Here is a 26,860-nt window from a genome sequence, read left to right as displayed (position 1 = left end):
CGGGCACAAAGCAAGATGATCCCCGAGCGAGGAAAAAAAAGGAAAGGGGCCAGGAGGCTTCCCTGGCTGACCAGAGAAATCCAGAGCAGCCTAAGGACCAAAAGGGGAGCACATAAAAAGTGGAAACAGGGTGAGATCACTAAAGATGAATATACCTCCTCTGCTCGTGCTTACAGGGAGGCAGTTAGACGAGCCAAAGCTACCATGGAGCTGAGGATGGCAACCCAAGTAAAAGACAACAAGAAATTGTTTTTTAGATATATAGGGAGTAAAAGGAAGGCCCGGGGATGAATAGGACCCCTGCTAAATAGGCAGAAACAATTGGTGACAGACAGGGGGGACAAGGCTGAACTCCTCAACGAGTTCTTTGCCTCAGTGTTCCTAAGTGAGGGACACGACAAGTCTCTTGCTGGGATTGTAGAGAGGCAGCAGCAAGGCGCCAGACTTCCATGCGTAGACCCTGAGATGGTGCAGAGTCACTTGGAAGAACTGGATGCCTTTAAGTCGGCAGGCCCGGATGAGCTCCATCCGAGGATGCTGAAGGCACTGGACGACATCATTGCAGAGCCACTGACGGGAATATTTGAACGCTCGTGGCGCACGGGCCAAGTCCCGGAGGACTGGAAAAGGGCCAACATGGTCCCCATTTTCAAAAAGGGGAGGAAGGAGGACCCGGGCAACTATAGGCCAGTCAGTCTCACCTCCATCCTTGGCAAAGTCTTTGAAAAAATTATCAAGGCTCACATTTGTGAGAGCCCGGCAGGGCAAATTATGCTGAGGGGAAATCAGCACGGGTTCGTGGCAGGCAGATCGTGCCTGACCAATCTAGTTTCTTTTTATGACCAGGTTACGAAACACCTGGACACAGGAGGAGGGGTGGATGTCGTATACTTAGACTTCAGGAAGGTCTTCGATACGGTATCCCACCCCATACTGGTGAACAAGTTAAGAGGCTGTGACTTGGATGACTACACAGTCCGGTGGGTGGCGAATTGGCTGGAGGGTCGCAGCCAGAGAGTCGTGGTGGATGGGTCGGTTTCGACCTGGAAGGGTGTGGGCAGTGGGGTCCCGCAGGATTCGGTCCTTGGACCGATACTCTTCAATGTCTTCATCAGTGACTTGGAGGAGGGAGTCAAATGTACTCTGTCCAAGTTTGCAGATGACACAAAGCTATGGGGAGATGCAGACACGCCGGATGGCAGGGAACAGCTGCAAGCAGATCTGGACAGGTTGGACATATGGGCAAAAAACAACAGAATGCAGTTCAACAAGGAGAAATGCAAAGTGCTGCACCTAGGGAGGAAAAATGTCCAGCACACCTACAGCCTGGGTGGCATGGAAGTGGAAAGGGATCTTAGAGTCCTAGTGGACTCCAAGATGAACATGAGTCGGCAGTGTGACGAAGTCATCAGAAAAGTCAATGGCACTTTATCGTGCATCAGCAGGTGCATGACGAATAGGTCCAAGGAGGTGATACTTCCCCTCTATCGGGCGCTGGTCAGACCGCAGTTGGAGTACTGCGTGCAATTCTGGGCGCCGCAATTCAAGAGGGATGCGGATAACCTAAAGAGAGTCCAGAAGAGGGCCACTCGTAAGGTTAAGGGCCTGCAGTCCAAGCCCTACGAGGAGAGACTAGAGAAACTGGACCTTTTCAGCCTCCGCAAGAGAAGGTTGAGAGGCGACCTTGTGGCCGCCTATAAGTTCATCACAGGGGCACAAAAGGGAATTGGTGAGTATTTATTCACCAAGGCGCCCCCGGGGGTTACAAGAAATAATGGCCACAAGCTAGCAGAGAGCAGATTTAGACTGGACATTAGGAAGAACTTCTTCACAGTTCGAGTGGCCAAGGTCTGGAACGGGCTGCCAAGGGAGGTGGTGCTCTCCCCTACCCTGGGGGTCTTCAAGAGGAGGTTAGATGAGCATCTAGCTAGGGTCATCTAGACCCAGCACTCTTTCCTGCTTATGCAGGGGGTCAGACTCGATGATCTATGGAGGTCCCTTCCGATCCTAACATCTATGAATCTATGAATCTATGAATCACACACCCGGGCAGGATGTGAGGTGCTGTGGGTCAGGAGTGAGGGGCAGCAGCCAGGCTGAGGGGGCTGTGGTTTGGGGGTGAGGGGAAGACAGACACAGAGACACCACACTGCAGGTAAATCTGTGGAGGGCAAGGGGCATGGGGGAGGGAACGGGCATGGGGGTGGCAGATCGAGGCTCCCATGGTGAGGAAGTGAGTGGGGCAGAGGCATGTGCAGGGGCTGGGGTGAATGGGGCCCCAGGGCTGGGGTGGGTTATGGGACATAGCCACAGCTTGTCCAGAGGCGTGGGGGGGCGCTGCTCCCGCCACTGTGCGCACCCCTGGGGGAAGCATGGGAAGCACGTGCCCCCTGGATTTGTGGCTGGGGTGGAGGTGGGCTGCTGCTATGCGCTGCGCTCCATGCTCTGCTGCCGTTATCCTGGGAGCCATGATACACCATGCTGTGCCTCCTGCTGCCAGCCAGGTAGGGGACACAACATTGCCAGTGCGCAGCTTCTGGGGCAAAGGCAGTGGGGTGCAGAGCTCGTCTGCAGCGGCAACCCGCCTCCACCCCACACATAAATCCGGGGGGCACATGGCCCCTGTGCCACCCCCAGGGTGATTGCAGCAGGAGGAGTCCCCGCCACCCCCAGTTCCCATGGATGAGCCATGGCTCTGCCCCATGACCTGGCCTCAGGGACCCATTCACCCCCGCCCCTGCCCCACTCTCTCCCTCACCATGGGAGCCCCAATCTGTCCCCCTCCTCCCCCTTCACAGACTTGCCTGCTGGGTGCTACTCCACTCTACATGTGGGTGCTACTCCACACGCCACCAAGCTACTTTCCTGGCTGAGTGCAGGCTGCGGCTGCATTTCTGTGTGTGCTTCTCTCCCCTGCTGCAGCTGCCCTGTGGTCCTCTGCTCTGCCACCACTGCCCATGGGGCGGCTTGGAGGCAGCAGTGATGGGAGCAGAGCATAGCCGAGGCGCAGGCTCCAAAACCACGTGCACGATTAACACGTTAAAAAAATTAACACCAACGATTAATGCACTAATCATGATTAACTGACAGCCCTAATTTAAACCAACCTTTTACAGATGTCCCCCGATTTTGTAAACTTCATGTTATGGCGGCCTGACTTGAAAAAGCAGATATCTAATACTTAACACTCAAAATTAGTATATTCTTAGGCCCTTCATCTTTTTATACCCCAGTTCCTCACCTTTAAATGAGGATAATACCTTCAAGTGTTAATGCTTTGTCCTTGCATTCAGATACTGCAGGAACAAGCAGCAAAAAACTAAGCCAATGAGGGAATTAATCATTCTGTCTTTAACACAGGATTTGAATCATGTGCAATAAATACAGCAGGAACCACTCGCTAGACACGAGGCACATTCCCTTTGGTGCCATGAGCAAGGTAGAGTCACATGGGAAGAAGCATGCGATTGCAGTGCACGTGTTGGGGGGGCACACCAGGCCTGCATAGACAACAGCGATCCAATCAGTTGTGATGATTAGCTTTGCAAGGGTGGGTGGGTGGATGGGAAAGTGAGTGTGGTAGGGTGAGTGTGTGGTGGTGGGCGTGTGTGTGTGTGGCAGGGTTTTGTGCATCTGTGTATATACATGTGGCAGGGTTTTGTGCGTGTCTGTGTGTGTGTGTGCAGCAGGGTTTTGTGCGTATGTGTGCATGTGTGGCAAGGTTTTGTGTGTGTCTGTGTGTGTACGTGCACCAAGGTTTTGTGCATGTCTGTATGTGTGCACGTGTCCATGTGTGGCAGGGTGTGTGCTCATGGTAGTCGTGTGCGTGTGGCAGGGATTTGTGCTTGTCTGTGTCTGTGCATGTGTGGCACGATGTGGGGGGGGGTGTGCACATGCATGTGGCAGGGTCTTGTGCCCGTCTGTGTGCGCACGCATGTGGCAGGGTTTGTGCTCGTTTGTGTGTGTGCATGTGTGCAGGGTTTTGTGTGTGTGTGGCAAGGTGTGTGTGCACGCACGCGCATATACAGCAGGGTTTTGTGGGTGAGTGTGCACGGGTGTTGGGTGAGTGCAAAGTGGGATTTTGTGTGTGGCGGGGTGTACGAGTGGCAGTGTGCGCGCAGCGGGGGGTGTGTGTCTGGCGGGCAGGGTGCGCAGTGAGGTTTTGTGCATGTCTGTGTGCGCATGTGTTGCAGGGTGTGTGTGCGCGTGCAGGTGTGGCAGGGTTCTGGGTGTGTGTGTGCGTGGCAGGCAGGGTGCGTGGAGGGGTTTTGTGCATGTCTGCGTGTGCCGGTGTGGCAGGGCTGTGTGTGCAGCCAGACGGTGCGCGGAGAGGTTTCGCGCCCACCCGGTAGGGAGGCGGCCGGGCCGGCGGGGGGCGGGGCAGCAGTGCCAGGTCGCCCCGGTGACGTCACCGCCCCGCCGAGCCCGGTGGCCTCCGCGCCAGGGGCGGGGCCGGGCTTAAAGGGGCCGCGTCCCCATTCCCGCCGCGCCCGGGGGCCCGCGAGGCCCTTTCCCGGCCCGCACTCACCACGTCGCGGGCGCGGGCGGAGAAGTCGCTGCGGGGCCGCGGCCCCCCCCGGCGCAGCAGCTCGTCGCGGGCGCCGTCCCCCGCCGGCAGCCCCAGCGCCTTGTTGCGGGTCTTCACCGTCTTCACGCTGGCCTTGAACAGCAGCGTGATGTCCACGGCCATGGCGGCCCCGCCCGCCGCCGCCGCCGCCGCGCTGGCAGCCGGTGCGCGCCGCACACTCGTCCCCGCGCAACGCCGCCCCGCGCGCCCGTTCCGCCGCCTCGCGCGGCCCCGGCGGGGAGGGGCAGGCACCGCCCCCGGGATCCCGCCCAGCCGGCGCAGGCCCCGCAGCGGCACCCACCCCGCACGGGACCCCCGGGGCGCCGCCCTGGCTAACCAGGCCTCGTCTCATGTCGCGTGCCCCGCTCAGGCCCGGTCCAGCCGCTGCCCCCCCGGCACCAGCAGCCCTCAGGCGGCGGAGCGGCGGGCGAGGCCGCAGGTCCCGGGAGCGAGGGGTATCGGAGAGCCGGCACCGGCAGTGTCTGGGACCCGGAGGCTCGACCCCGGGCTGACTCGAGTGCCCGGCGCTCCGGCTCCTCGGCCGGCGGCGCTCGCACGTCTCCAGCACCAAGCGCCCCGTGCACCCGCGCTGGGCTTTTGGTTTAGATAGCGTATAAAGGGGAAAGGCTGGGGCCTGGCTGCTGCCAGATCATCCTCGGCCATCCTTGCTGGTAGGGCGCTGACCTGGCTGGCAGAGCTGTGCCAGCTGCCTTGAACGACAAGTTCCCTGCAGAGACCATGCCCAGGCCATTTACAGCCAAGCTGCACCAGCCACAGAGGGTGATCTTTTCATGCTCCTGTCCAGCATGACAATGCTACCAGGTTCGGCCAGCAGAGCCACATCCTGAATTTGGGCCTTGCTTGCACTCAAAAGCTTTGCCAGCTTACCGGTACTGGGCAAACACCCTCCTAGTGCAGATGCAGGTGCGTCTATTTGCACAAACATTTTTGTTCAAAGTTTTTTTACTCATTGAAGGTGAATTAAGCTTTATCAGCAAAAGCGCTTTCTGCCTCTATAACTGCCTCTGTACTACAGTCTCTTTTCTTTGGGTTTTTGTTTTTGTTTTTGGGTTTGTTTTTTTTAATCAAATAGCTATGTTACAAATGGAAATCATGTCCCTTGCCCATGCAGTTATGCTAGCAAAACTTTTAAATTGACAGGGTGAGCTGACTAGGGATGGATATCTACCCGTCACTTGTCAGCTGTCCTATTTGTTTATGGCAGACATCACCAGGTGGCGCTGTTGGATATGGTCTTCCCAGTTCTTTTCCTTATCTTGTGAAGAGGTATAAGATTCAGTGTTGGGGATATACGTGGATTAGTGTTGGTTAGTTCAGTGGTGTTCAACAAATGAAGTGTCATGAGGAGTCATCAAGGGGGAAGGAGAATACAAAAGCAGAGACTTGCGATTAACAAAGGGTCCCTCCCTTTTTCCCGTCCCTCCCCATTTTGCTCCCTGAAAGGGGTCCCCATCCCTGGCCCCCGGGAAGGGTCCCGAAGGCCACCATGGACTGAGGGCATACCAGTAGCCCAGCTTGTGCCCACTGGAGGGGCGCTGTGGGCCTCAGCATCCCACTTCCAGACTGCTGACACCCAAGAAAGAGCCTCAGAGTGGAGCCTCCATCCTGACCAGATGTACTTTGATGACAGCCCTAGGACTGGTAGATACAGAATTGTTTGATTGTTGGTATTGATGCTTTTTTGTTCTTACTCTGTATCAATAAATTAGCCTATTATCAACTGGCAGGTGGTGTGGTCGTTCTGAGGGTTGTGCCCGCCCAAAACAAAGGTATAGGTGCTGGGTCAAATCCAGTGTCAACATGGACAAACCCCAGCTCTGCCCTGCACCCTGTCCTGCGCTGGCTGGGCAGTGCCTGCTCCAGCCCCAGGCCCAGCTTCTCTCCCTCTCTCACCACTGGGGCCTTGATCTGTGTTCCCCCTGCCCCCACACCCTTTCCCTCCCCCACCCCTTCTACTGCAACAGACTTACCAGCTGCATGCAGCTCTCCAAGTTGCCGAGCTGTGCTCCTGGCTGCCTATGTGCTGCGCTGTAGCTGCACGCATGCATGGGCATTTATCAGCCAATTTATCAGCCACATCAGGCCAATTTCTGATACACTCAATTTTCTTTATATCGGTGCCGATCTGTTATTGCACCAATGTATCAGTGCACCTCTAATTTGCATGCTGGAATTGAGCCTTGCACACCTTGGCACTTCATGCCAACTGCCCAACCTTACGCACTGAGATTGGACCCCGCATCACTCCTGCATGCCAGGATCAGGACACACATCATCCTTCATGCATGATCTAGTGTGTAGGACTGTGGAGCTTCCCATGGGTTCAGAAATTTGACAGCAGGGGAGTAGGCACCATTTCCGCATCACCAAATTTCCAGATCCATGGGGAGCCGTGCAGGCCAGATGACACAGCTCCAGGCCAGGGCTGAGTACCTCTGGACCTGGCCCACAAGCCAGGGTTGAATACCTCTGGATTAGTCCATTATGGTAGAATTATTATTTGGGAACCAGGCATGGTGTTGGACTGGCCTTGGAAGAAGGAATTGTATGCATGTTCTTCAGGACTATGAATATAGCTGAGAAATAAGTTATGTTTAAAATATTTCCACTGGACTGGATTGGCCTGGAAATCTGATCTGGAGATCTGTTAGCATTCAACAGAAGAGTCACGTTGGTATCAGGATGGTGCAAAAGTAAAATGCCCCATGAATTGCAATATAGTGTTTATAGCAATTTAGTGGGAAGTCAGAAGACTGCTTTAAATAACCTTTGTTATTATTAATATTGCTGGAGCAAATTCATTCCTACCACCACATGAACAAGTAGCTATGCTTTGTATATGAGGATCTTCTAGACCAAGAGCCATATGGATTCTTACCTAGCTGCCACACAGACTCATAGGAGCCCCGAGCAAAAGCTGTGCCATTTGACCCTCCTCCCTTCCCACCCACTCATTGGATGACTTGCAATAACAGCTTGGTTAGAGATTCCCTTCACCTTCACCTTGGTTTTCAGCCTTAATATCAACTCTACTAGCTGTGTATGTGGGTTTTGTAGTTCCAGCCTCCAAGCAATGTTTTTACACTGAAGAGAGAAGGGAGTGTGGAAGTGGTGTATTGCCTGGAATCTCAATGTGTTCTTTAAATTCAGCTCTAATTCCCCAGACCACTTCTGACACAGTCCCACAGGGAGTCCCCTAAGTGTAAAACTTCAACACAGGTGTCAAAATACTGCCTCTCTCCATAGTAAAACTGAACTTAATCCAGGCTCTTCATAGCTGCATAAAAAGAGTCAGGGTTTTTTCTGTTACTAATTACGATCCTGCTTTAGTTTAAAAGTTGAACATAACCCTAACTAAAGCATCATTAGTGCCTCCTCCATAATTATGCTATTAGTAATTTTAGCTATTTTACTTTTCATTCATGTTGTTTTACTTATTACTCTATTTGTCATTCTAGACGGAGGGTTTAGTGTGACACTAATAAGTATTTTCAGTAAAAAAAAGAATATGCAGTTAAAGTCACTGTCCTCGGTGCTGGATTTATAGTGAGAAAATATTTAAGGTATTAATCAGGTGGGTGCCAAGGGAAACTAGATTTATCATTCCATGAATGCTACCGGTATGTGTGTGAACTAGCAGCCAAATGCCTTTAAGAGCAATATAGTATGGGGCTACTTTAGCAAAATATGTATTTAATAAAGCCTGGAATTCACACATGGTATATTAGACATTTTCAGGTATGGTCCTTTAAAATTGCCTGTTTCCACCTTCCTTTGCTTTGCTAAGAATAAAATAAGCATACTTAATGGAATTCCAGAAATGTCTCATTGATCATACTGTCACCCCCAGGACGGAACTCTTTGTAGACATTTTTGACACACAAATCTGCTGTTGCCAAGTTAAGATGCTTCTAATGGGCCATAATTTCTGCCACTTTTTCACTAAATTGTGCCTTCCTACACAAATAGCCCCATTAAAATGAGCAGAACTGCTTACGTTGGGCCACACTATGGAGTCCTTACTTTTATAGACATATTAGCATATTAATATTATTATTGTAAGGACATATTGGTTTAGAGAGCACACAAACACCAGTAGACTCTGCCTATGCCTGAAAAAGGGTGTTTGTGCCCAAAAGCTTGTAAAGAACAATTTTTCAAACTACAGTAAAAGTTGAATTAACTGGCATTTTACCAGCTGGAATACTCTATTATCTGGCATGAGCATCAGGTATTTCTTGAGTGGGGGCAAGGGTAGCAGCTTCCCTCTGTAGGCTGCACAGATGCCATCTGGATAGCTGGACATGGGGGTGGGGAGGAGTTTGTATGTAATGGCCACTGCTGCCATCCACCACCCAACGCTGCTGCCACTGCCATGTGCAAGCCCAGATAACCAAAATTTTTACATAACTGGCACCCTCCTTACCCCACTCATGCCAGATAACAAAGCTTTTACTGTATTTAGTTGGTCTAATAAAAGATACTACATTTACCCAAAGAACTTTGTTTTGCTCTTGTAGAAGAATTTTCACAAAAGATAATCCTATCACAGACTGGGGTTACTTGTGTGAGTAACTGCTCAGCACTATAGAGGAGACATTTGTAGTTTAACTGACATTAAAGTATTACTAAAAAGATAAATAATAGAAATGTTTCTGTGAATTTTTCTTATGCTTCTGGAATCTGATCCAAAGCTCAAGGAAGTCATCCTTTCCACTGATATCAGCAGGCTTTGAATAAGACCTGTTGCTATTTATGTTATTAAGCTGCATCTTTTATGGTTTTAGACTGTGGAAATGTAAAGACCATCCTGTGTTCAGAAACAGCATCTTACTGGTACTTATAGTCATAGCCATAATCACTGCTTTTCTTTATTAGGTACTTTTCAATAAATGGTATACTCTTTGTGATTGGAATGATGCTTATCTATTACTGCTGACAACTGGCTGTTATTTGAGAAATTCCAATAGATGTAGAAGCTAAGGCATAGAGGGTCTTGGCAATGATGGAAACAGAGATTGGCAAAGCAGGTTTCAACAACCAAAGGCAAAATAGGTTTTAAAAGGCATCATATAATTTAGGTCCTGGCACTGAAAAGAATTATGTATGTACATAACTTTGTGCACAGCAAATATTTCTGTTGGGGACAATGGAAATACATACGACTCAAAGAGGAAAATAAACTTTTTCAGGGTTGAGATTTTTTTCACTCTAAAAACTATAATTGTAAATTCCCACAAATCAGGATAGTATTTTTATTTGTGTTTGTGATATCTTTGCATACTTTTGTATGTTCAAAAATAATAATTTGAGGATGAAGAACTGGATTTTTTAAAGCAATATACTAACTATGACTAAAACATTACTTTAAGATAAAAGAGCAGAGCCCAGTTTCAAACACTTTAAAACTTCCACTATAGGTACAAAGAAATAAGCTGACGTATAATATAGTTGATCTAGTGTGTCAAAAGTGGATCAAGCAACTAATCTGGTAGAGGAATAAGTTAAAATATTTTTTTGACCTGAACAGGCAGTTGCTTAAGTGGTCTAACTCATTAGGTATATAATACCCCTGGGCCTCCTCCATAGAGATAAATAGATAGCTTTGAAGATTACAACTACTTTAGAATCTGTTGCTAAGAACTGGTGCCCAGACCTTTTATTTGAACTTGATCCTAGCTTCCTGTATACTGTAACTGCATCTACTCAGTGGTTACTTGCACTTCCACAGGCACCTTGTTTTGAAAGTTTAAAGCTTAGTTTGGGGCAGATAGGTTTCAATAGTACATGCCGCAGCTTCCTGTAATTGCTAAAAAGACTAACCTTGAAATTTAAGATTTTAAGGTTGGAGTAAATTTCCTAAACACACACAAAGAACTACAGTCTTTCCATAAGTACTGCAGGTAAATATGTAAAAAATGTGTGCCTTGTGTGCTCAGTTATCCCTCTGTAGAAGTATGTTGGGGAGGGGAGCTCTGCCTGAGGACATTAGGACTTCACAAGGTGTGATGACTTTGTAGGCAGTGTAAGGAGAGCATGGTGGACATTAAGACTCACTGCATCTGTGTATCCAGTGCTCTCCCAAGATAGCCTTGCTGGCATAAGGATGTGGAGAGGCAAATGGGGAGGAGTCATAGGTGCCCTGGGGAAAGCAAGGGATCGGACTGTTATACAAGAGTAAGTGGAGTTCAACCCTAGGAAGAGACCGGTCCCTTCCTGTGGATGGACTACTCATATTGGAGCAGCCACAATTTTGCCCTAACAATAATAAAAAAACAACACTATATTCAATGTATTTTATGTTTTCTATTTTTTTCTGGCATAGAAACAGTCACTTCCTTTATATGATGTTAATGTTGAAAGCTTAATCAACATATCAAAAGGGAGGTAATTTGCTTACAATGCACATTTGTAATCAAGGCAAATCAAAAGGGGAGAAATTGAATTTGATGATTGTTTAAATCAGTGAGCCAATAGCATACATGCTCACTGGCCCAAATTCAAAATAAACTCAACAACTTTATGGATGTGTAAAGAAATCTTCAAGGTTTAAAAGTAAACTTGGAAAAAAGTACAAACAGTGTACAAAAAGCTCACCGAAAGTATGTTCAGTGTATACAGTTATACACAGTTGTATGGAAAGAATGGATCTGAATAGCATGGTTATAAGCAAGTTGTATTGTCTGTGGCAACAAATTTAGACTGCTAGAAACTAATGGTATTGGCAATAACATCAAGGTTACACAGTTTCCTTTGAATCCAGACCACCAGTATCCACACCAGAAATAATAGAACAACACCTTTAAAACCAAGTTTAAAAATAGATTATGTCCTAAAACCTTTTGTGATATTTGATGTCTAGGAAGACATTTAAATCTGAGTATGGATCTATGGAAAAATTACAATGTGTTTTTGCAGTGTTCAAGGACTTGATTAGTTCCTTGTAAATTAAACCATGTTAAGCTATATCAGAAGACAACTATAGTGTAACTGTTGTCATGATAGATTACACAATACAATCAAATCTTTTTTACTGTAGCATAATTGGAATTATGGAGACTAAATTTCAGCTTCTACACATAGGAATACAACATTCATGACCAAATCCTGGTTTTGCAAATAGACCCATTATCTACAGCCTCTTAATAATGAGATCTACAAATAAGTTTAAAATTGTAGATAGAGAGAAAAACAGTTTCTGCAACATAGTCTGTTGATACGATGGCCAAGATTATCAAAGCAGGTGCTTAAAGTTAAACTAAATCCACATATAGGCACCTAAATGAATGGCATTACTTTCAAAAGTGATGAAAACCTAGAAGCTATAGACATAACTGAATCAAATCTTAAGATTCTTTCTCGGTCCTGATTGTACCTTTAGATCCAGATCCTCTAAGTACCATACTACCAAGTTCAGGAGTCTATCACAAAAACAATACTTCCTTCTTCTCCAAACACCAGAATGAGATTTCTGTAAGAATGAGGTTTATGGGTATGATTCAAAGTACATTGAAATGAATCATAGTCTTCTACTAACTGGACGTGATATGGTTCACTGCACCTTCTTTGATAGGGGGTGACCAGTGGATGGACAAGAAACCACATTACATAAAAACACTGAACCTGTCATTGTGTGGTCTATCCAGTTCAGTAACCTGTCTTCAAAAGTGTAGGAGAAAGTTTCTTCCTGCCCCTGTTAGTGAGTGATTTCCTTATCCCAGCACAGGAGAGTGTTTATTTCTTGTGTTTTAGTGTGGGATTTTCCAAAACAAAGTGACTTAGAAACACAAGAACCACTGACTGTCACTTGGACACTTCATAATTCAACCTTAATTGTTATTTATTATCCTATCTTATAATCACTATGTTCTAATCCATCTAAATGCCTAGTCCTTGCACTGACCTGAACAGCAGAGACATTTTTTGCCTAAAAGTTTCCACTAGATCTCCTAGGGTGCTGGCTGGAACAGTGCAGCATGCCACGTGCAGCACTATTCTGGACCAACTGGAGCACGAGCTGTGAGAGCTGGATCTGGCATGGGGCGGAGGAGGAGAAAGGGGCTATTCTGCCCTGTCCACACCACTCATCCAGTTTGTCAGGCCAGATAAGTTTGATACCTCTGACTTAGAGCTTTGCCCCACAGGGAAGTTAGTGGATATGTGAACTGACAAGACATTAGCCACTAAGCACTTCCCACATGGGCACAAGCTAAAAAGCTGGATATCTTCGGGGCAAAGCCTTTTATTCTGGGATCCTACGAACTGTACAAGCCCATTGTTCCACTTTAACAAGATGACAGTCGCCCACTCAAATGGGCAATTCCAGTTAACTGCTATTGAAGTTGCCTGTTGAAATGAGTGCCCCAGGCCTTTTTTGATGAGAGTCAGAGCCTGGGACAGCCAGAGTCAGGATAAACCCTAGGTCTGTTTTTAGTCTCCTGGGGCACTTTTATACGTACTCTGAGGAAGGAGGGTCAGTGCTTTAAGTAAAGTGGCTCCAAGAACCACTCTAATTAAAGTGCCACCATGTCTCCTGTATCAGCATCTCCACACTTAAAAATGGTGGTGAGGGCATGTGGTGGGGGGGGACAAGCTTTAGTTCAAGCACCGCTGCCACCATTTTTAATTGTGGAGATGCTGATTAGGCCTGTGCAAAGCAGCTAGTATTTGTTTTGAATTCGGATTCAGCCAATTTGGGGAACAGTGATTCAATTTGGTGATTCAGATCACTGTCCCCAAATTGATTTGGCTAAATCTGATTCAGAGATTTGGCTGCTGCCAAATCTCTGAATCACCCAGGCTAGGTCCATCCCCTGCCCACTCTCCCAGCCCAGCAATGGTTGCCCCACCTGCCACAGCTCCCGGCACTTAGAAAAAAAGTCCCGACTCACTGCCGGGGGGGGGGAATGATCCCCGCTGCCTCCCCACTGCCCCACGCTGCGTGGGGGGCTCTGCACAAGCCTCCCCCCCCCCCCGCCCTGCCTGCTCCAGCTCTGACCCTTTAAGAAAATAAACCCAAGAAAAACCCCGCACTCACCGTTCCTGCCGGCAGAAGGCAATCCCTGCTGCCCCGTGCCATGGTGGGGGCTCTTCCACAAGCCCCGCAAAGCCCTGAGGCCGCTGCTGGAGTGTTGAGTCCTGGGGTTTTTCTCGTTTTTTGGGTTTTTTTAAAGGGCCGTAGCTGGGGTGGGTGGGGCAGCCATGCGGGGGCTGGGGGTGTGGGCGGGGATCAGGGGCCTGGGGGAGCAGGCAGGGGATGGGGCTGGCAAGGGGACGGGGGCTGGCTCCTCAGCCTTCCCTCCCCCACCCCTACTTACCAGCTCCTAGTCTGGCTGCATCTCCCTGCTGCAGCCACCAGGGACTGTCCAAATTGATTTGAAGCTCTCCAAATCTTTTCCAAAGATTTGGAGAGCTTTGAATTGATTCAGACCTTTTAATTGGTCCCTTGATTCGGTTTGGATTTGGAGATTCGGCCACCGAATCGAGCCGAATCTCCTCTGAATCGAAGCACCACCTGAAGCTTCTCACAGCACAAATGCTGATACATGAGATGCAGGAGGCTGCTGGAGCAATGTGACAATTACCATGTTCCAATTAATTGAGTCTGCTCTGACATGCTGGAATTCAAGCGCATTGGTGCAGCTTTGGCGCTTGTGTATAGGCGCCCCTAGTGTAGTGGTTCTCAAGCTTTTTGGATTCAAGGCCCCCCTACCTTGGCCAGTGCCCCTCACTCCTGACCTGCAGCCCCCCACCCCTCAGCCCTGCTGGTGCTCCTTACGCCTGACACACAGCCCCCTGGCTCTTCTGATGCCCCTCATTCCCAACTCACAAACCCTCAGCCCCCAACCATGACAGTGCCCTTCAGTCCTGACCTGCAACCCCCTGGCCCTGCTAGTTCCCCTCATTCCCAACACACAGCCCCCTGGCCCTGCTGGTGTCCCATGCTCCCAACCCACAGCAGCAGTGGGAGGGGGTGTGGGGCAGGGGGAGTATGACCTGGCCACTGCAGCTCACCTTAGGCTGCCCACACTAACCCCCACCCCAAATCCCCTCTGGTAGCGGGAGGAGGTGAGGTCAGCAACCCCCCCCCCAGTCTGTTTTTCCTCCCACTGTTGGTGGTGCAGTTGTTGAGTCTTGCTGCCCCACAGACCACTCCAGCCAGACTGCAGCCCTGTGCCTGCCATGGATGGGGCATGTGCCACCCTGGTCCCCAATGCATTGTCTATGCCACCCCAACCCCAACTTACCTGCAGAGAGCTGCAGAAGCTGCTTTCCACTGCTGCCTGGCTGCCATGTGCATGTGTGTGTGTGCACACATGCACATAGTGCTCCCTGCCATATTGGCCTCCTCCCGTTCCCCACACTGTCCCCAAGCATCCCCTTGCAAAGGAAAACCTGTGGTTTTCCTGTTTTTCTCCTTTAAAGAGGAGAAAATGTGTTTTTCCATGAACCTGGCAGCAGCAGCAGCAGGCTAAGCCTGAGTGTGAGCTGCCCCACCTGACCTCAGAGACCATGATCATGCCAGATCTGCAGCCCCCACAACCCCCCTGAAATCTGCTTGCAGTCCCTCAGGGGGTTGCAGACCCCCAGTTGAGAACCGCTGTTCTAGTTCACAGGAAATGGAAGGGAGGTTACTCATAGGCGGCAGAAGGCCGGGGCTAACGGGACTTAAGCCCCCCAAACACAGGGCAGCAATGGCAGTGCAGAGGACTGCAGGGCAGCCTGGGCACAGGCTCTGGGCAGTTGCAGTAGCAGGGGGAGGGGTGCACATAGACAGAGACATGCAGCTGCAGCCTGCTGCAGGAGACTAGGAACGCAGTCCAGCTGCATGTGGAACAGCATACAGCAGGTAAGTCTGTGAAGGGGAAGGAGCACGGGGAGGGAAGAGGCATGGTGGAAGACAGATTGAGGCCTCCACGGTGAGGGAGTGGGTGGGGCAATGGCAGGGGTTGGGGTGTATGGGGCTCTGGAACAGGTTACGGGACAATCAGAGCCCTAGGTGGCTCGTCCGCGGGGGGGAGTTCCTGCCACTGCATGCACCCTGGGGGAGAATGTGTCTCCTGGATCTGTGTGCAGGGTGGAGAGGAGACAATGTGCCACTGCGCACTGGGCTCTGTGCCCTGCTACTGTTTCCCTGGGAGCCATACAATACCACGTGCCTCCTGCTGCCAGGCAGGCAGGGGACATGGCGCAGCCAGCATGGGTCTCCCACAACAATGGCAGCGGGGCGCAGGGCCCAGCTCACAGTGGAAGCCCACCTCCACTCCATGCACAGATCTGGGAAGCCATGTGCCCCCATGGCTTCCCTGGGGTACACGCGGCAGCAGGAGCCCCCCATGCCTGTAGATGAGCCCCCAGGGCTCTGACCATCCCACAACCTGCCATGGGGCCCCATTAACTCCAGTCCCTCCCACATGTCCCTTCCCCCTCACACACTTACCTGCTGGGCAGTGTCTGTGTAGCAGCACAATAGAAGTGCCTTCTAAGTTTAAGTTTTACTCAGCCCTCCCAAATAATATTTTCTCCCTCTGCCTATGATTACTCCACTTTTCATTCATTTTCAAGTGGAAGTAAGCTCTCTCACACAAAAGCATTGAAGGTAACCATATACTCATATTGTTAGCTCAGAGTAGTTGGTGTACTATAAATTGGTAGTGTTAGAGTGATGTTCTAGTTGTGATGGTTCAGGAGGCATCTATACATGTACCTGATACCTGGTCTGTGTGCTAATTAGTACATGTTGGAATAGATTTGATTAATTAGCATGCTCCAGCATCCCTGCACTTCAAACTGGCAGCGGGAGCATTTTAACTAAAGCTCATTTGACAAACTTTAGTTAAAGCACTCCTGCAGCCATTGTGAAGCTCGGGATGCTGAATACATGAGATGCTGCAGGTACTTTAATTAGGGCAGCTTGCAAAAGCCACTCTAGTTAAAGCCCCCCATCTCCCTCCCCGGAGCATGCGTAAAGATGCCCTATGTGACAGGAAAGGATTTGTGTGAGTGTTATTTTTTATTGGACCAACTGCATCAGAGGTGCTTCAATCCCAGCCTGCAAGCCAGATCCAGCCCCCAGTACCTTGTTATTGGCTTCAAGGTCTCTTCATGGGTTCAAATATTTGGCAGTAGGGGATCAGTGGCACAGTTATCCTCCTGCCAGATTTCCAGACCCCTGGGGAGCCCTGGACCCTGCAACTTTACTAGATCAAACATACAGGTCAGTTCAGGGCCTGATCTTGGCATGGGGGGGGGGGGGGGCACCCAAGGCTGTGCAGGACTCTACTGAGGTGTGCAGGGCTAGGTGGAGGTACACAGGGCTTGATCCAACCTGTAGACCAGCCTTGCACCACTCATGTATTATGCACCGGGGCATGGGCAGTCTTAGATAGGAGTCAGTTACCCTAAGCATGGGTGCAGTCTAGACTGATTCCCTAGGAAGCTGGAGTCTGGAGGGGCCTGATGTCAGAACTGAGTTTGGAAGCTATTGCCTAAATCAGAACAAGTGGGAGTCAGAAACAAAAGCTAGAGACAAGGTAAGCCAAGGGTTAACCAGGATCAGTGTGTAAAAGCCAGAGCCAAAAGGTCAAACCAGATTCATAAGCAGGGAACCAGAATCAGGGATGTCAAGGTTTTTACCAGCACTGGAAGCCAGTTAGAGCCAAGAAGCAAAACCAGAAGATTAGCAAGGACGTGCATGGAGGATTAGGAACCTTTGCCCAGAAAAAGAGATTGTAGGCTGCATCTGGCTTTTAAGGACTGGAATGGGTGGGGCCTGCTGCCTGTGGCTTCAAGGGACTGGCTGCCCTGATAGCCTTACTCAGTCCAGCTGGGACCAGGGTGCTGTTCTGGGCTTACTGCAGGTGGTGCCTATTCAGGGGGAGACTTGTCCCACTCTCTTGATTGGGACCAGCTGGGTGCAGGCTTCTGGCCTGGCCTCATTATAGTCTGGCCCACAGGGCCAGAAGGTTGGGCACTATGACACTGCATGGTTGAGACAGAATGTAAAGCATTCTTCTTCATGTCTGAACTTGTCTAAACTTGTCTAAATCTATTCCACCCTTGCAGTTGGTCCAATAAAACATATCACCCACACAAATCCTTGTCTTTGTACCATAAGTTCATACCCAAGGTTACTTGTGCATTAAATTCACTATTTAGACAAACAAGAACTTCTAGTTTAAGCAGTAGCCAACACACTAGCATCAGCTGGGGTTCTTTACAATTAGGCATAATACTGTACTATTAACAAACAGAATAAAGTTATCATTATATTTCCTATGCAAGACTGCTATAACACTAATACAGTACTGTTTATATGGCAGTCAAGTATTTGAATTCAGACCAGAATGGGATACCTGTGAAAATGTAAAGGCCCGTATGTCACCCTCTGTTTCTATAAGCAGATGAGACTCAGAAAGGAGGCATCTGGTTTGAGGAGTAGTGAGTGCCGGATCTTCAGTATGCTCAGCCTTCCTTCATGTCCTATGTGGGGCACAACAGATCAAGGTCTGGTTTGCTCATAGTGTGCATGAGGGAAGAGGTTCTGAGCAAGATGTGCTGCAGAAATTCTTTAAATAAAACAATACCGAAGCTCCACGATGTGAAGAGAGTTTGAGGGAGGCCGACAGTGTGGAAGTGTGGAGAGTAGAGTTTGAGTCAGTGGTTCTCAACTTTTAGACTCAAGGCACACCTCAGAAAATGCAAGGTCTTAGTTTTCACTTGCTTTTTGACTACAGATAAGAAAGCAATCTTCAGCTGCAAAAAACTCAGAAGGACCACTACAGATCATCAGAATGTTTTAAACACTGCAAGTTCCTATCTGAAATCTCTGGGTTAATCTTGTGAATCATGTTTAGCATCAGTAGATCTTCATTATGAGGCATCTCATGACAGCCTTGGAAGGATCTCAAGGCATCCCAGGGTGCCACAGCACCCTGGTTGAAAATCATTGGTCTGAGGGTTGCAAAGCAGAACAAAGGTATTTATTCTGTCCTTAACGTTGACCTCCAGTTGCCCCCCAATTTTATTCTCTATTACCCTCCTCTTGTGAAGGAAGTTCTCTGTTACCCACATCATTACAGTAGTGTTCCAGCCTGAATGCATCCTGGATCATGAATAACCAGAATTATACAGAGTATTCCAAATAGGTTTTACCAATCCCTATTGTGCAATGGTATTAATGTTTCTCCATCTCTGCTAGAAAATAATTTATGTGATATAGCTTAGGATCTGGACTGGACATTAGGAAGAACTTCTTCACAGTTCGAGTGGCCAAGGTCTGGAACGGGTTCCCAAGGGAGGTGGTGCTCTCCCCTACCCTGGGGGGTCTTCAAGAGGAGGTTAGATGAGTATCTAGCTGGGGTCATTTAGACCCGGCACTCTTTCCTGCTTATGCAGGGGGTCGGACTTGATGATCTATTGAGGTCCCTTCCGACCCTAACATCTATGAATCTATGAATCTCATGTGCCTTTTTTACAGCTGCATCACAATGGTGGCTCATACCCACCTATCCTGTGACCAGCTATGTCTTTCTCTTTTGTCATTTTCATTAATGATGAACCCTTTGCTAAGAGTGGAAATGCTTCTTATTAGACCTTAAGTGCATTGCTTCGTGCTTTATACTATTACATTTGAAACAAAAATAAGATGAGAGAGAAAAATTAGAAGCTTAAAATTCCCAGTGGAATAACTTGGGCTCTGTTCCTACTTTTGACCTAACGAAGAATACTTTGCATTCAAACCTTGTCTAACTTATCCCAACCATGCAGTTGGTCCAATAAAAGATATGGCCTTTTAAAATCTTTGCCTACTGTTGACACCATTCAAGTGAGCTGCTAAGCTTTCACTTGGAGACTTATTGACTTCAATGGGGTTCTGTAGAGGTACATCCATCTTCCTGAAAACTACCCATACCACAGTCAAGGTCCTTGTTTTTTAAAAATATGAGATTTTAACTGAAAATCTGACTTTTTAATAACACGAGTCCTAAGTCATGGCCCACTCATGCTTACACAGTGATATCAGTGTTAGAGGCCAGGAAACTGGATCAGGTCATAGCATTTCCTGTGTTGGGGTTTAGAAAGGGACAAGATTTGTTCCTTTCTTCTTTGTTGAAAAGATGGTTAATCCAGATCCTAAATTTCACATTTTTCAAAGATCTTTGTAGATCCTCAAGCCATGCAGGTGGGAGGTCTATACTTCTGTACAGGCTCTTGTGGTTCTGTCCCAATCACCTGAGCAGACCATAAAATTGGTTTCTACATTAGAGAAATTGGCACCAGGGTAACTGATGCAGTTACACTGTTGCAACATCCTTTTGAGAACATACTGCACAGAACTAAATCAAGGCAACCATCGGCCTGGACTAAGTCCCTTAGTCCCCATAGATTTGTGTGTGACGTTAATAGAATAAAGCAGAAATTAAATCATTCAGTACATACTTGAGAACACTGGAGGGAGCTAATAGAAAGAGTCAGGAGGAAGGGTTTAAAAGGAGATGAGTGGAGCTGTTTAAAATTATGTGGATATGTGGGGATGAAGTACCCCACTTAATTCTACAAATCCCATGACTATTTCAAAGAAAAAAAAACATAGTAAATAAGTGGCTCTGCTAAACATAGATATTAGTTCATTTCTGGTTTTTTTCTATATTTGTATCTTGACATCTTTAGAGCTTGCTAGTTAGAACATGTACATTTAGAATATACACATAATAGAAACAGCAAGAAATGCCCTTTTCGTTTAAGTTGTTGTTTATCTGAGTTCTCTTGTTTCTGCTCACTTGGCTTCATTCTCTACAGTCTGATATTTCATCTAAAATAGAGAAGAGGAATTGTAAGTGGACTTTGGCAAACTGTAGTTATACATCCCCTAGGAAAATACAATCATCTTCAGTGAACAGAATATAATGAGGAGGTGTCTTATTACATAATTGAGGAGACATTGTCTTTTATATGCATTCTGGTTCACTTTTCACACTAAATTAATCTTAATAAGCATCTGCTTTGAGTAAAGAGAGTTTTGTGATAATTCAACCATGACCTCTCTAGAAGTCCAAATGATTTCACTTTACATTCTCAGAGTGGAGTAGTCTTTTGAAACATTCCCCTTTATTATATGACAATCAGTGTGTTAACATGAGTTGATTAATCCCGTCAGTCTAACTAACATTGATAGCATGGCTCTTGCACTCCTTTCCCAGTAACTTCATGGCTATGATATCACTGGCTTCATAAATTAATTCAGGGAAGTCCTATAGTTTGTGTTATATAGGAGGTCAGGCTAGATGGTCACAATTGTCCCTTTGGATTTATAATCTAAAAATCTGTAACCCAGACTCGAAGAAATACAACGGCACAACAGGAATAGTGGGGGCAATAAAACTATATATGCCCTTAAGATGGAGCTTGATAAATTTATGATGGGGATTATATGACATAGTTGCCTGTAATAGAAAAGAGCCTGGACTTGACCGAGGAGGTCCCTTCCACCCTTGTGCTCTTCTGCATCAATTTAGTTGCTAGTTTTTAATTGTAATAAAGACTTAAAAAATGAAATAAACTATGTTTTGAGACAGTCAGTAGGATAACAGATAAGTGGAGTTTGGCTTTTCAAAAGGAAACTCTTTTCATTTTTTACTTTAGCTTGAATTGAAGCACGTAAAAAATGCTGTACTTACTGATCAGAATATATCAATATGTCTCTTCATCAGCAGTTACAAACACCCACCCTGATCCTGTTAATTATGAGGTTAATGGGAGCAAAGGGAGTGCAGCACTTTACTGAATCAGGTTCTGTTTTAACCCACCAATATATTATATGAACAAGAAAGCACAAAGGAAAGAAAAGTCATTGCAAACCAGGCAACTTTTTTGTGATATTCTTGCTAAATACTTTATTGGATGAAAAATCATATTAACTACATTGTATGCATTTAAAAAGCATGTTCAAGATATGTTTAATTATATATATCTGCTGCCATGACAGTTTGTGATACCTGATGGGGGTCACATCATACAAAACTGGACTGGGCTCAGTCAATGTTTGATGTAGATAACATGGACTTAGTAATTTATCCAGTGACATTTTTCATCAAGAGTCCAATCCTGTTCTGCCCTCATTAGAATCAATGATAAAATTATGATTGACTTCAATGGAAGGGTGGACCCAAATTAGTATTGAACAAAGACTTTGCAAGGTGTTAAAAGATGTTGTGGTCCCAATGGTGTCTTCCACATGAGACATTAGAGGTATGCCTACCGCACAACAGCAACAGCATCTGGCTGGGACATTCTTGACCGTAACCCTCCTGTCCACTCACGCTTGCATGTTCCCAAACCAAAAACACACTGCTGAATCTGCTTCTGGATCATCCCCAGTGGCTGCTCTCAAGCAGACTAAGGTCTTGTGAGTGGCTGCAGGCAGTTGCCCAAGAGTACCCTCATCTACATACTTCCAAGTGTAATATGAAAGTGGAAGCGGGTGGCAGGATGTGCTCAAGGAACTTCATGTCAGGACATGTTGCCACTGTGGTGCAGACATACCCAAGGAATTTCTAACTACTGTTAGTCATTAAAAATTCCATAGCACTTTTGAGATGGATACAGATATTCCCCATAGTGTCCTGGCCAAATTCCAGCTCTAGTAATTGCTTTAAATTCTTCCTGTGGTTTCAGTTATTTATGGTATTCTTCCTCACTTTCTGTCCTACACGATTGTGTACTGTTGCCATGCATTTTTACCCCTGCTGTGTTCCACCTGAGAAGTGCCTGTATTTCAGTGTTAAATGCAGTGATTTCTTATTGCAGCAGGTTTATGGAACACAACTAGTTGGGGTTTGTAACATACTTTAAGCTACTTGGGTGAAAAACATGATAGAAACACAAAATAGATTCCAATTTAAATAATTTCCTGTAAATCTAAGCCACAGTCATACTTTCAATAAACTATTGTAGCAGTGAGTCTTAACTCATGCTCTTTTAGAGCCATTATAACTTTCTTCCTCCTCAGCCTAACAGAAAAACTCAGAATAATTGTTTTAATTAAGATTAACATTCATCATGTTGTTTGTTTATATTTATGTATGTGGAAAGCATCAGCAACATGTCTGGCACATGATATATATGCACAAAGACCTGTATTTTCAAGAGTCACTAGTGATTGTGACTGCCTCAGTTTTGGGGCACCTAGTTGAAGATTATATATAATTTATACAGATTACAATCTGATGTAAACTCAAATCATTTCATTAGATGTTTAAAAGTCCAGAGCTTCCCATCAAGGAATGACTGGTGTATTTCCATAGACCATGGGTGGGTAAAATAAGGTGTACAGGCTGGATCTGGCCCACCAATGGGCAACTGCTCTGGCAGCCACATGGTGCTGGCCAGCCAGGGCTGCTTCTGGCATGCCAGGTGCACTTTTTCTCTCTCTGGGCTCAGGCTGCCACCACCACCCAATCATAGAATCATAGAAAATTAGAGTTGGAAGGGACCTCAGGAGGTCATCTAATCCAGGGGCGGGCAATTATTTTGGGCAGAAGGCCACTTAGCGAGGTTTGGTGAGCCATTGAGGGCTGCATGGGTAGCCCTGCCCCTTGACAGTTGCCCCGTTCCCTGGTTGCCATCTGGGAAGCAGAAGTTCCACCCCTGACCCCTGACCTTAGCCACTGGAAGTCCCTCCCATTGCCCCCCACCCCTTCCCCAGAAATACTCCTTTTGGGAGGGGGGAGTTGCCATCTTAGAACCAGAAAAAAACAAATCATACACTAAAAGTCAAACATCTACTATAACATATTTTAATTTTATTACAAAAAATATTTTAGTTATGATTTGTGTTTGCATACTGTATATAGAGGTGATTGCATAATAACTCAAACTAAATTCTTAGTCTTTTATATTGTGTATGGGGATGTGGTTGGGGGTGTGTGTGGTATGTGTGTGTGTATGGTGGGGTGTGGGTGTGTGAATGACAAAGCCGCACCAGTGTAAAGAGTGCCAGTGATACAAACGGCCCAATGAGGGCTGCGTTCCTCACCATGATGTGCAGTGCTGGCTGAAGCCAAGTATCTGCTCTGAGCATGAGCGCCCTCTTGCTGCTGCTGCTGCCCCTGCTCCTTGCCAGGGCTGCGCGCCATGGGGTAAGTGTGAAGGGTTAGCCGAGCTGTGCACTGCCCCTCACACCCACACCCTGCCTGGCTGAGCTACTCACTGCCCTGACTCCTGGGTGCAGACTTCTCACTGCCACCAGCCCCAGCCCCATGCTCTGCGCTCCTGTCCAGCTGCAGCCATGCCCTGGCCTGCCCACTTCCCTACCTGCTGCGTAGAGGGAGTGGGATGCCAGGGAAGCCTGCAGCAGAAGCTCTTCCCAGCGCTGGCTGGCCAGGCCCTTCTGCCCACAAGGATGGAAGCAAGGCATAATAGGGTATGTTGGGGGCAGATGTTGGTGCCTTGCTCTCACCCTTGCAGGTGGAAGGGCTGGGCAAAGTATAATTCATTGGGGGGCACTGTGGACCAAATGAAAGTGCCTGGTGGGCTGGATCTGTATTTTGCCCACCCCTGATCTAATCTAACTGCCCACTCAAAGCAGCCATGGTGGGGGGGGCGGAGTCTGCAGGAGCTGGCAGGGGATGGGGCCAGGCGGGGCAGCAATCCAGGGGGCTGGGGGACCAAGCAGGGATGGGGCAGGGCGTGTAGGCCCTGCAGGGGGCCATAGCCCCTGTTGGGGGGCTGTAGCCCCTGTTGAGGGGCTGTAACCTCTGTGGAGGGCCATAGCCCCTGTGGGGGGGGAGTGGTCTTTGTGGAGGGGCCGTGGTCCCTGGGGAGGGCTGTAATCCCTGGTGGGGGGTGGGGGCTGTAGCCCATGTCGGGGGCAGCAAAATATATATTCATGTATTCATGAATTCATGAAACATTTATTTAGAGTTCACTTTACTATTATAATAGTGACACTGGGAGTTTTCCAAATTGCTTGAACACTGTAGCTATATCAATAACACATTGCCTAACTGATTGCTGTCTCTCTGTCTTACTCTTTTTCTCTCTCTTTATAGTAGTCTGTTGTTTTAATTGTGGAGGAACATGGATTTTGGGGTATTTCAGAGAGTGACTTTGGCATTTTTTTATCAGGGATTTTTAAGTTTTCCAACAGGGAACACCAAAATTCCTGCTAGGGAGGCCAGTGGCAGGACCCTGCCTGCTCAGAGCTGGCACCTTGGACCCAGCTGGCTGTGGCTGATCTCCTGGCCAATTGGGGCTAGGAGGACATGGTTTGACAGTTCAAAGCAAGCCACCACACCTGGAACATCTTCTGGGTGATAGCTGCCCAGATGGCCGGGCAGGGGGCACACATGGCAGTAGTGCCACACAAAGGCCAACTCTGCAGCCACAGCCCACTAGCAGCTGGCCTAGGAGACAGATGCCTCATCCGGGTCTGGCAGGTGTGCAGCAAGTCACAGGCAGGCAGCAGCCCCCACTGTCAGGCGGCTGCAGTGAGTAAAGGGTGCAGGAAACTCTCAGGGCTGCTTCAGCAGTCCAGCTGGCACAAGGGGTAGTGTTCCCAGGTACCAATTTGCTGGGCCCCAGAAGCTCCTGAGACCAAGTAGCCCTGAGCTACTTGCCAGGGCAGCTTTTTGTACTGATGGGGCCAGGACAGGTGCTGGCCCTAGGCTTTAGCTCCTCCTGGCTGCAGATCCAGGAGGAGCCAGGCAGGGTTATTTTGCCCCAAGTGGCACAATTTCATAGTTTCATAGTTTCTAGGGTCAGAAGGGACCTGAACAGATCATCAAGTCTGACCCCCTGCCCTAGGCAGGAACAAGTGCTGGAATCATAATTCCCCAGCCAGATAACTATCGAACCTCCTTTTGAAGACCCCCAAGGTAGGGGAGAACACCACCTCCCCTGGGAACCCATTCCAGAGCCTGGCAGCCCTAACCATAAAGTAATGCCTCCTGATATCAAGCCTGAACCTGCTCTCAATCAATTTGTAGCCAATATTCCTTGTTATCCCAGGTGATGCCTGGGGGGAACAGAGCCTCACCTATTTTCCGCTGGTCCCTCCCCCCCCGGTGAGTTTATAGATGGCCACCATATCTCCTCTCAGTCTTCTCTTGTGGAGGCTGAATAGATACAGGCCCTTTCGTTTATCTTCATAGGGCCTGGCCTGCTGCCCCCTGCTGCCCCCTGACCATGTGAGTGGCCCTTCTTTGGAGCCTCTCAAGGTTAGCCACATCTCTCCAGAACTGCACTGAATTGCTCCACAATGTAGTGCATGTCCGAGCACATGAGCTGAGGCCAAAAGCCCCAGCTCAAATTTGCACCCCTTGTATTTGAGCTTCTGCAAGCGCACGTGCTTGCACATCTGGATGTGCCCAAGTGGGGCGTGCTAAAGCTGTGGGAGGTTTCAGGCTTCCACACATCCCTGGGAGGGAGAGACAGGATGAGAGAAAGTGTGAAAGACAGGGAGAGGGAGGGAGCTATGGCTCTCAACAGACCACCAAAACTCACTATGTGGCCCACCACCCCAAACAATTGCCCACCCCTGCTATAGACACTTACTGCTCTCTGGTATTTTAGGGACAGACAGGAATATAGCAATAGATGATGTGCTTGCTTAGATACTAAACCACACAGACCTCATAGGCTTCCATGTGGAAAAAAATGAGTTCAAACTATATCAATTCCCTGTAGGTTCTGAAGGTGCTAGAAGCAACCTTGAAAGTCAATCATATGCTTGTACACTTTTGGCACCATGAACACAAAGATCTGGAATGTATTTTCTTGTGGATTCTGGAGAACCATTATAGCAGGTGTCTAGCCTTTGTGACTCTGGAAGCTGCTCCTTATGGAAGAGATGGTTTATAAGAAATACTATCCAGGAGGTAGACAGGGTTCTTTGGGTAAATGTGGTATCTTTTATTAGATCAACTAAATAGTTGGGAAAATTGTTATTTGCAAGCTTTTGGCACAAACACCCTTTTTCAAGCATAGGTAGAGTCTGCTGTTGTTTTATGTTCTCCTGGATGGAATAGAAGCCAATATACAAAATGCAGGTCTGTGAAAATGCAAACACATGACAGTGAAGATCAGATGCCATGGAAGACAAAAGATATGAGACAGGTAGGTGAGGAGGGAAAAAAGGGGAATGTTGACCTGATGATAGAATGTAGCTGGTAAAATGCAGACAGGTTACCTGAGGTTATCATATGGGAGCCAGGTTATAATGTGACATAAATCCAATGTCTATACTGAGTCTGTGATTTTTTGTATCCAGTA

The 26,860-nt window shown here is 47.8% G+C and overlaps 1 protein-coding gene across 1 annotated transcript in view; it reads right to left on the bottom strand.

Moving 5' to 3' along the window:
- Positions 1–4,757, bottom strand: part of STX18 (syntaxin 18) — a 113,577-nt gene extending 108,820 nt beyond the window's left edge. Inside the window, exon 1 of the mRNA XM_006277408.4 lies at positions 4,529–4,757. Coding sequence (XP_006277470.1) covers positions 4,529–4,690 — 162 coding nt within the window. The 5' untranslated portion in view covers positions 4,691–4,757. The remainder of the gene's footprint in view (positions 1–4,528) is intronic.
- Positions 4,758–26,860: the final 22,103 nt, after the last annotated feature.

The sequence above is a fragment of the Alligator mississippiensis genome, chromosome 2 (assembly GCF_030867095.1).
Source record: "Alligator mississippiensis isolate rAllMis1 chromosome 2, rAllMis1, whole genome shotgun sequence".
Classification (NCBI taxonomy): Eukaryota; Metazoa; Chordata; order Crocodylia; family Alligatoridae; genus Alligator; species Alligator mississippiensis.
This window is presented reverse-complemented; position numbering and strand designations above follow the sequence as displayed.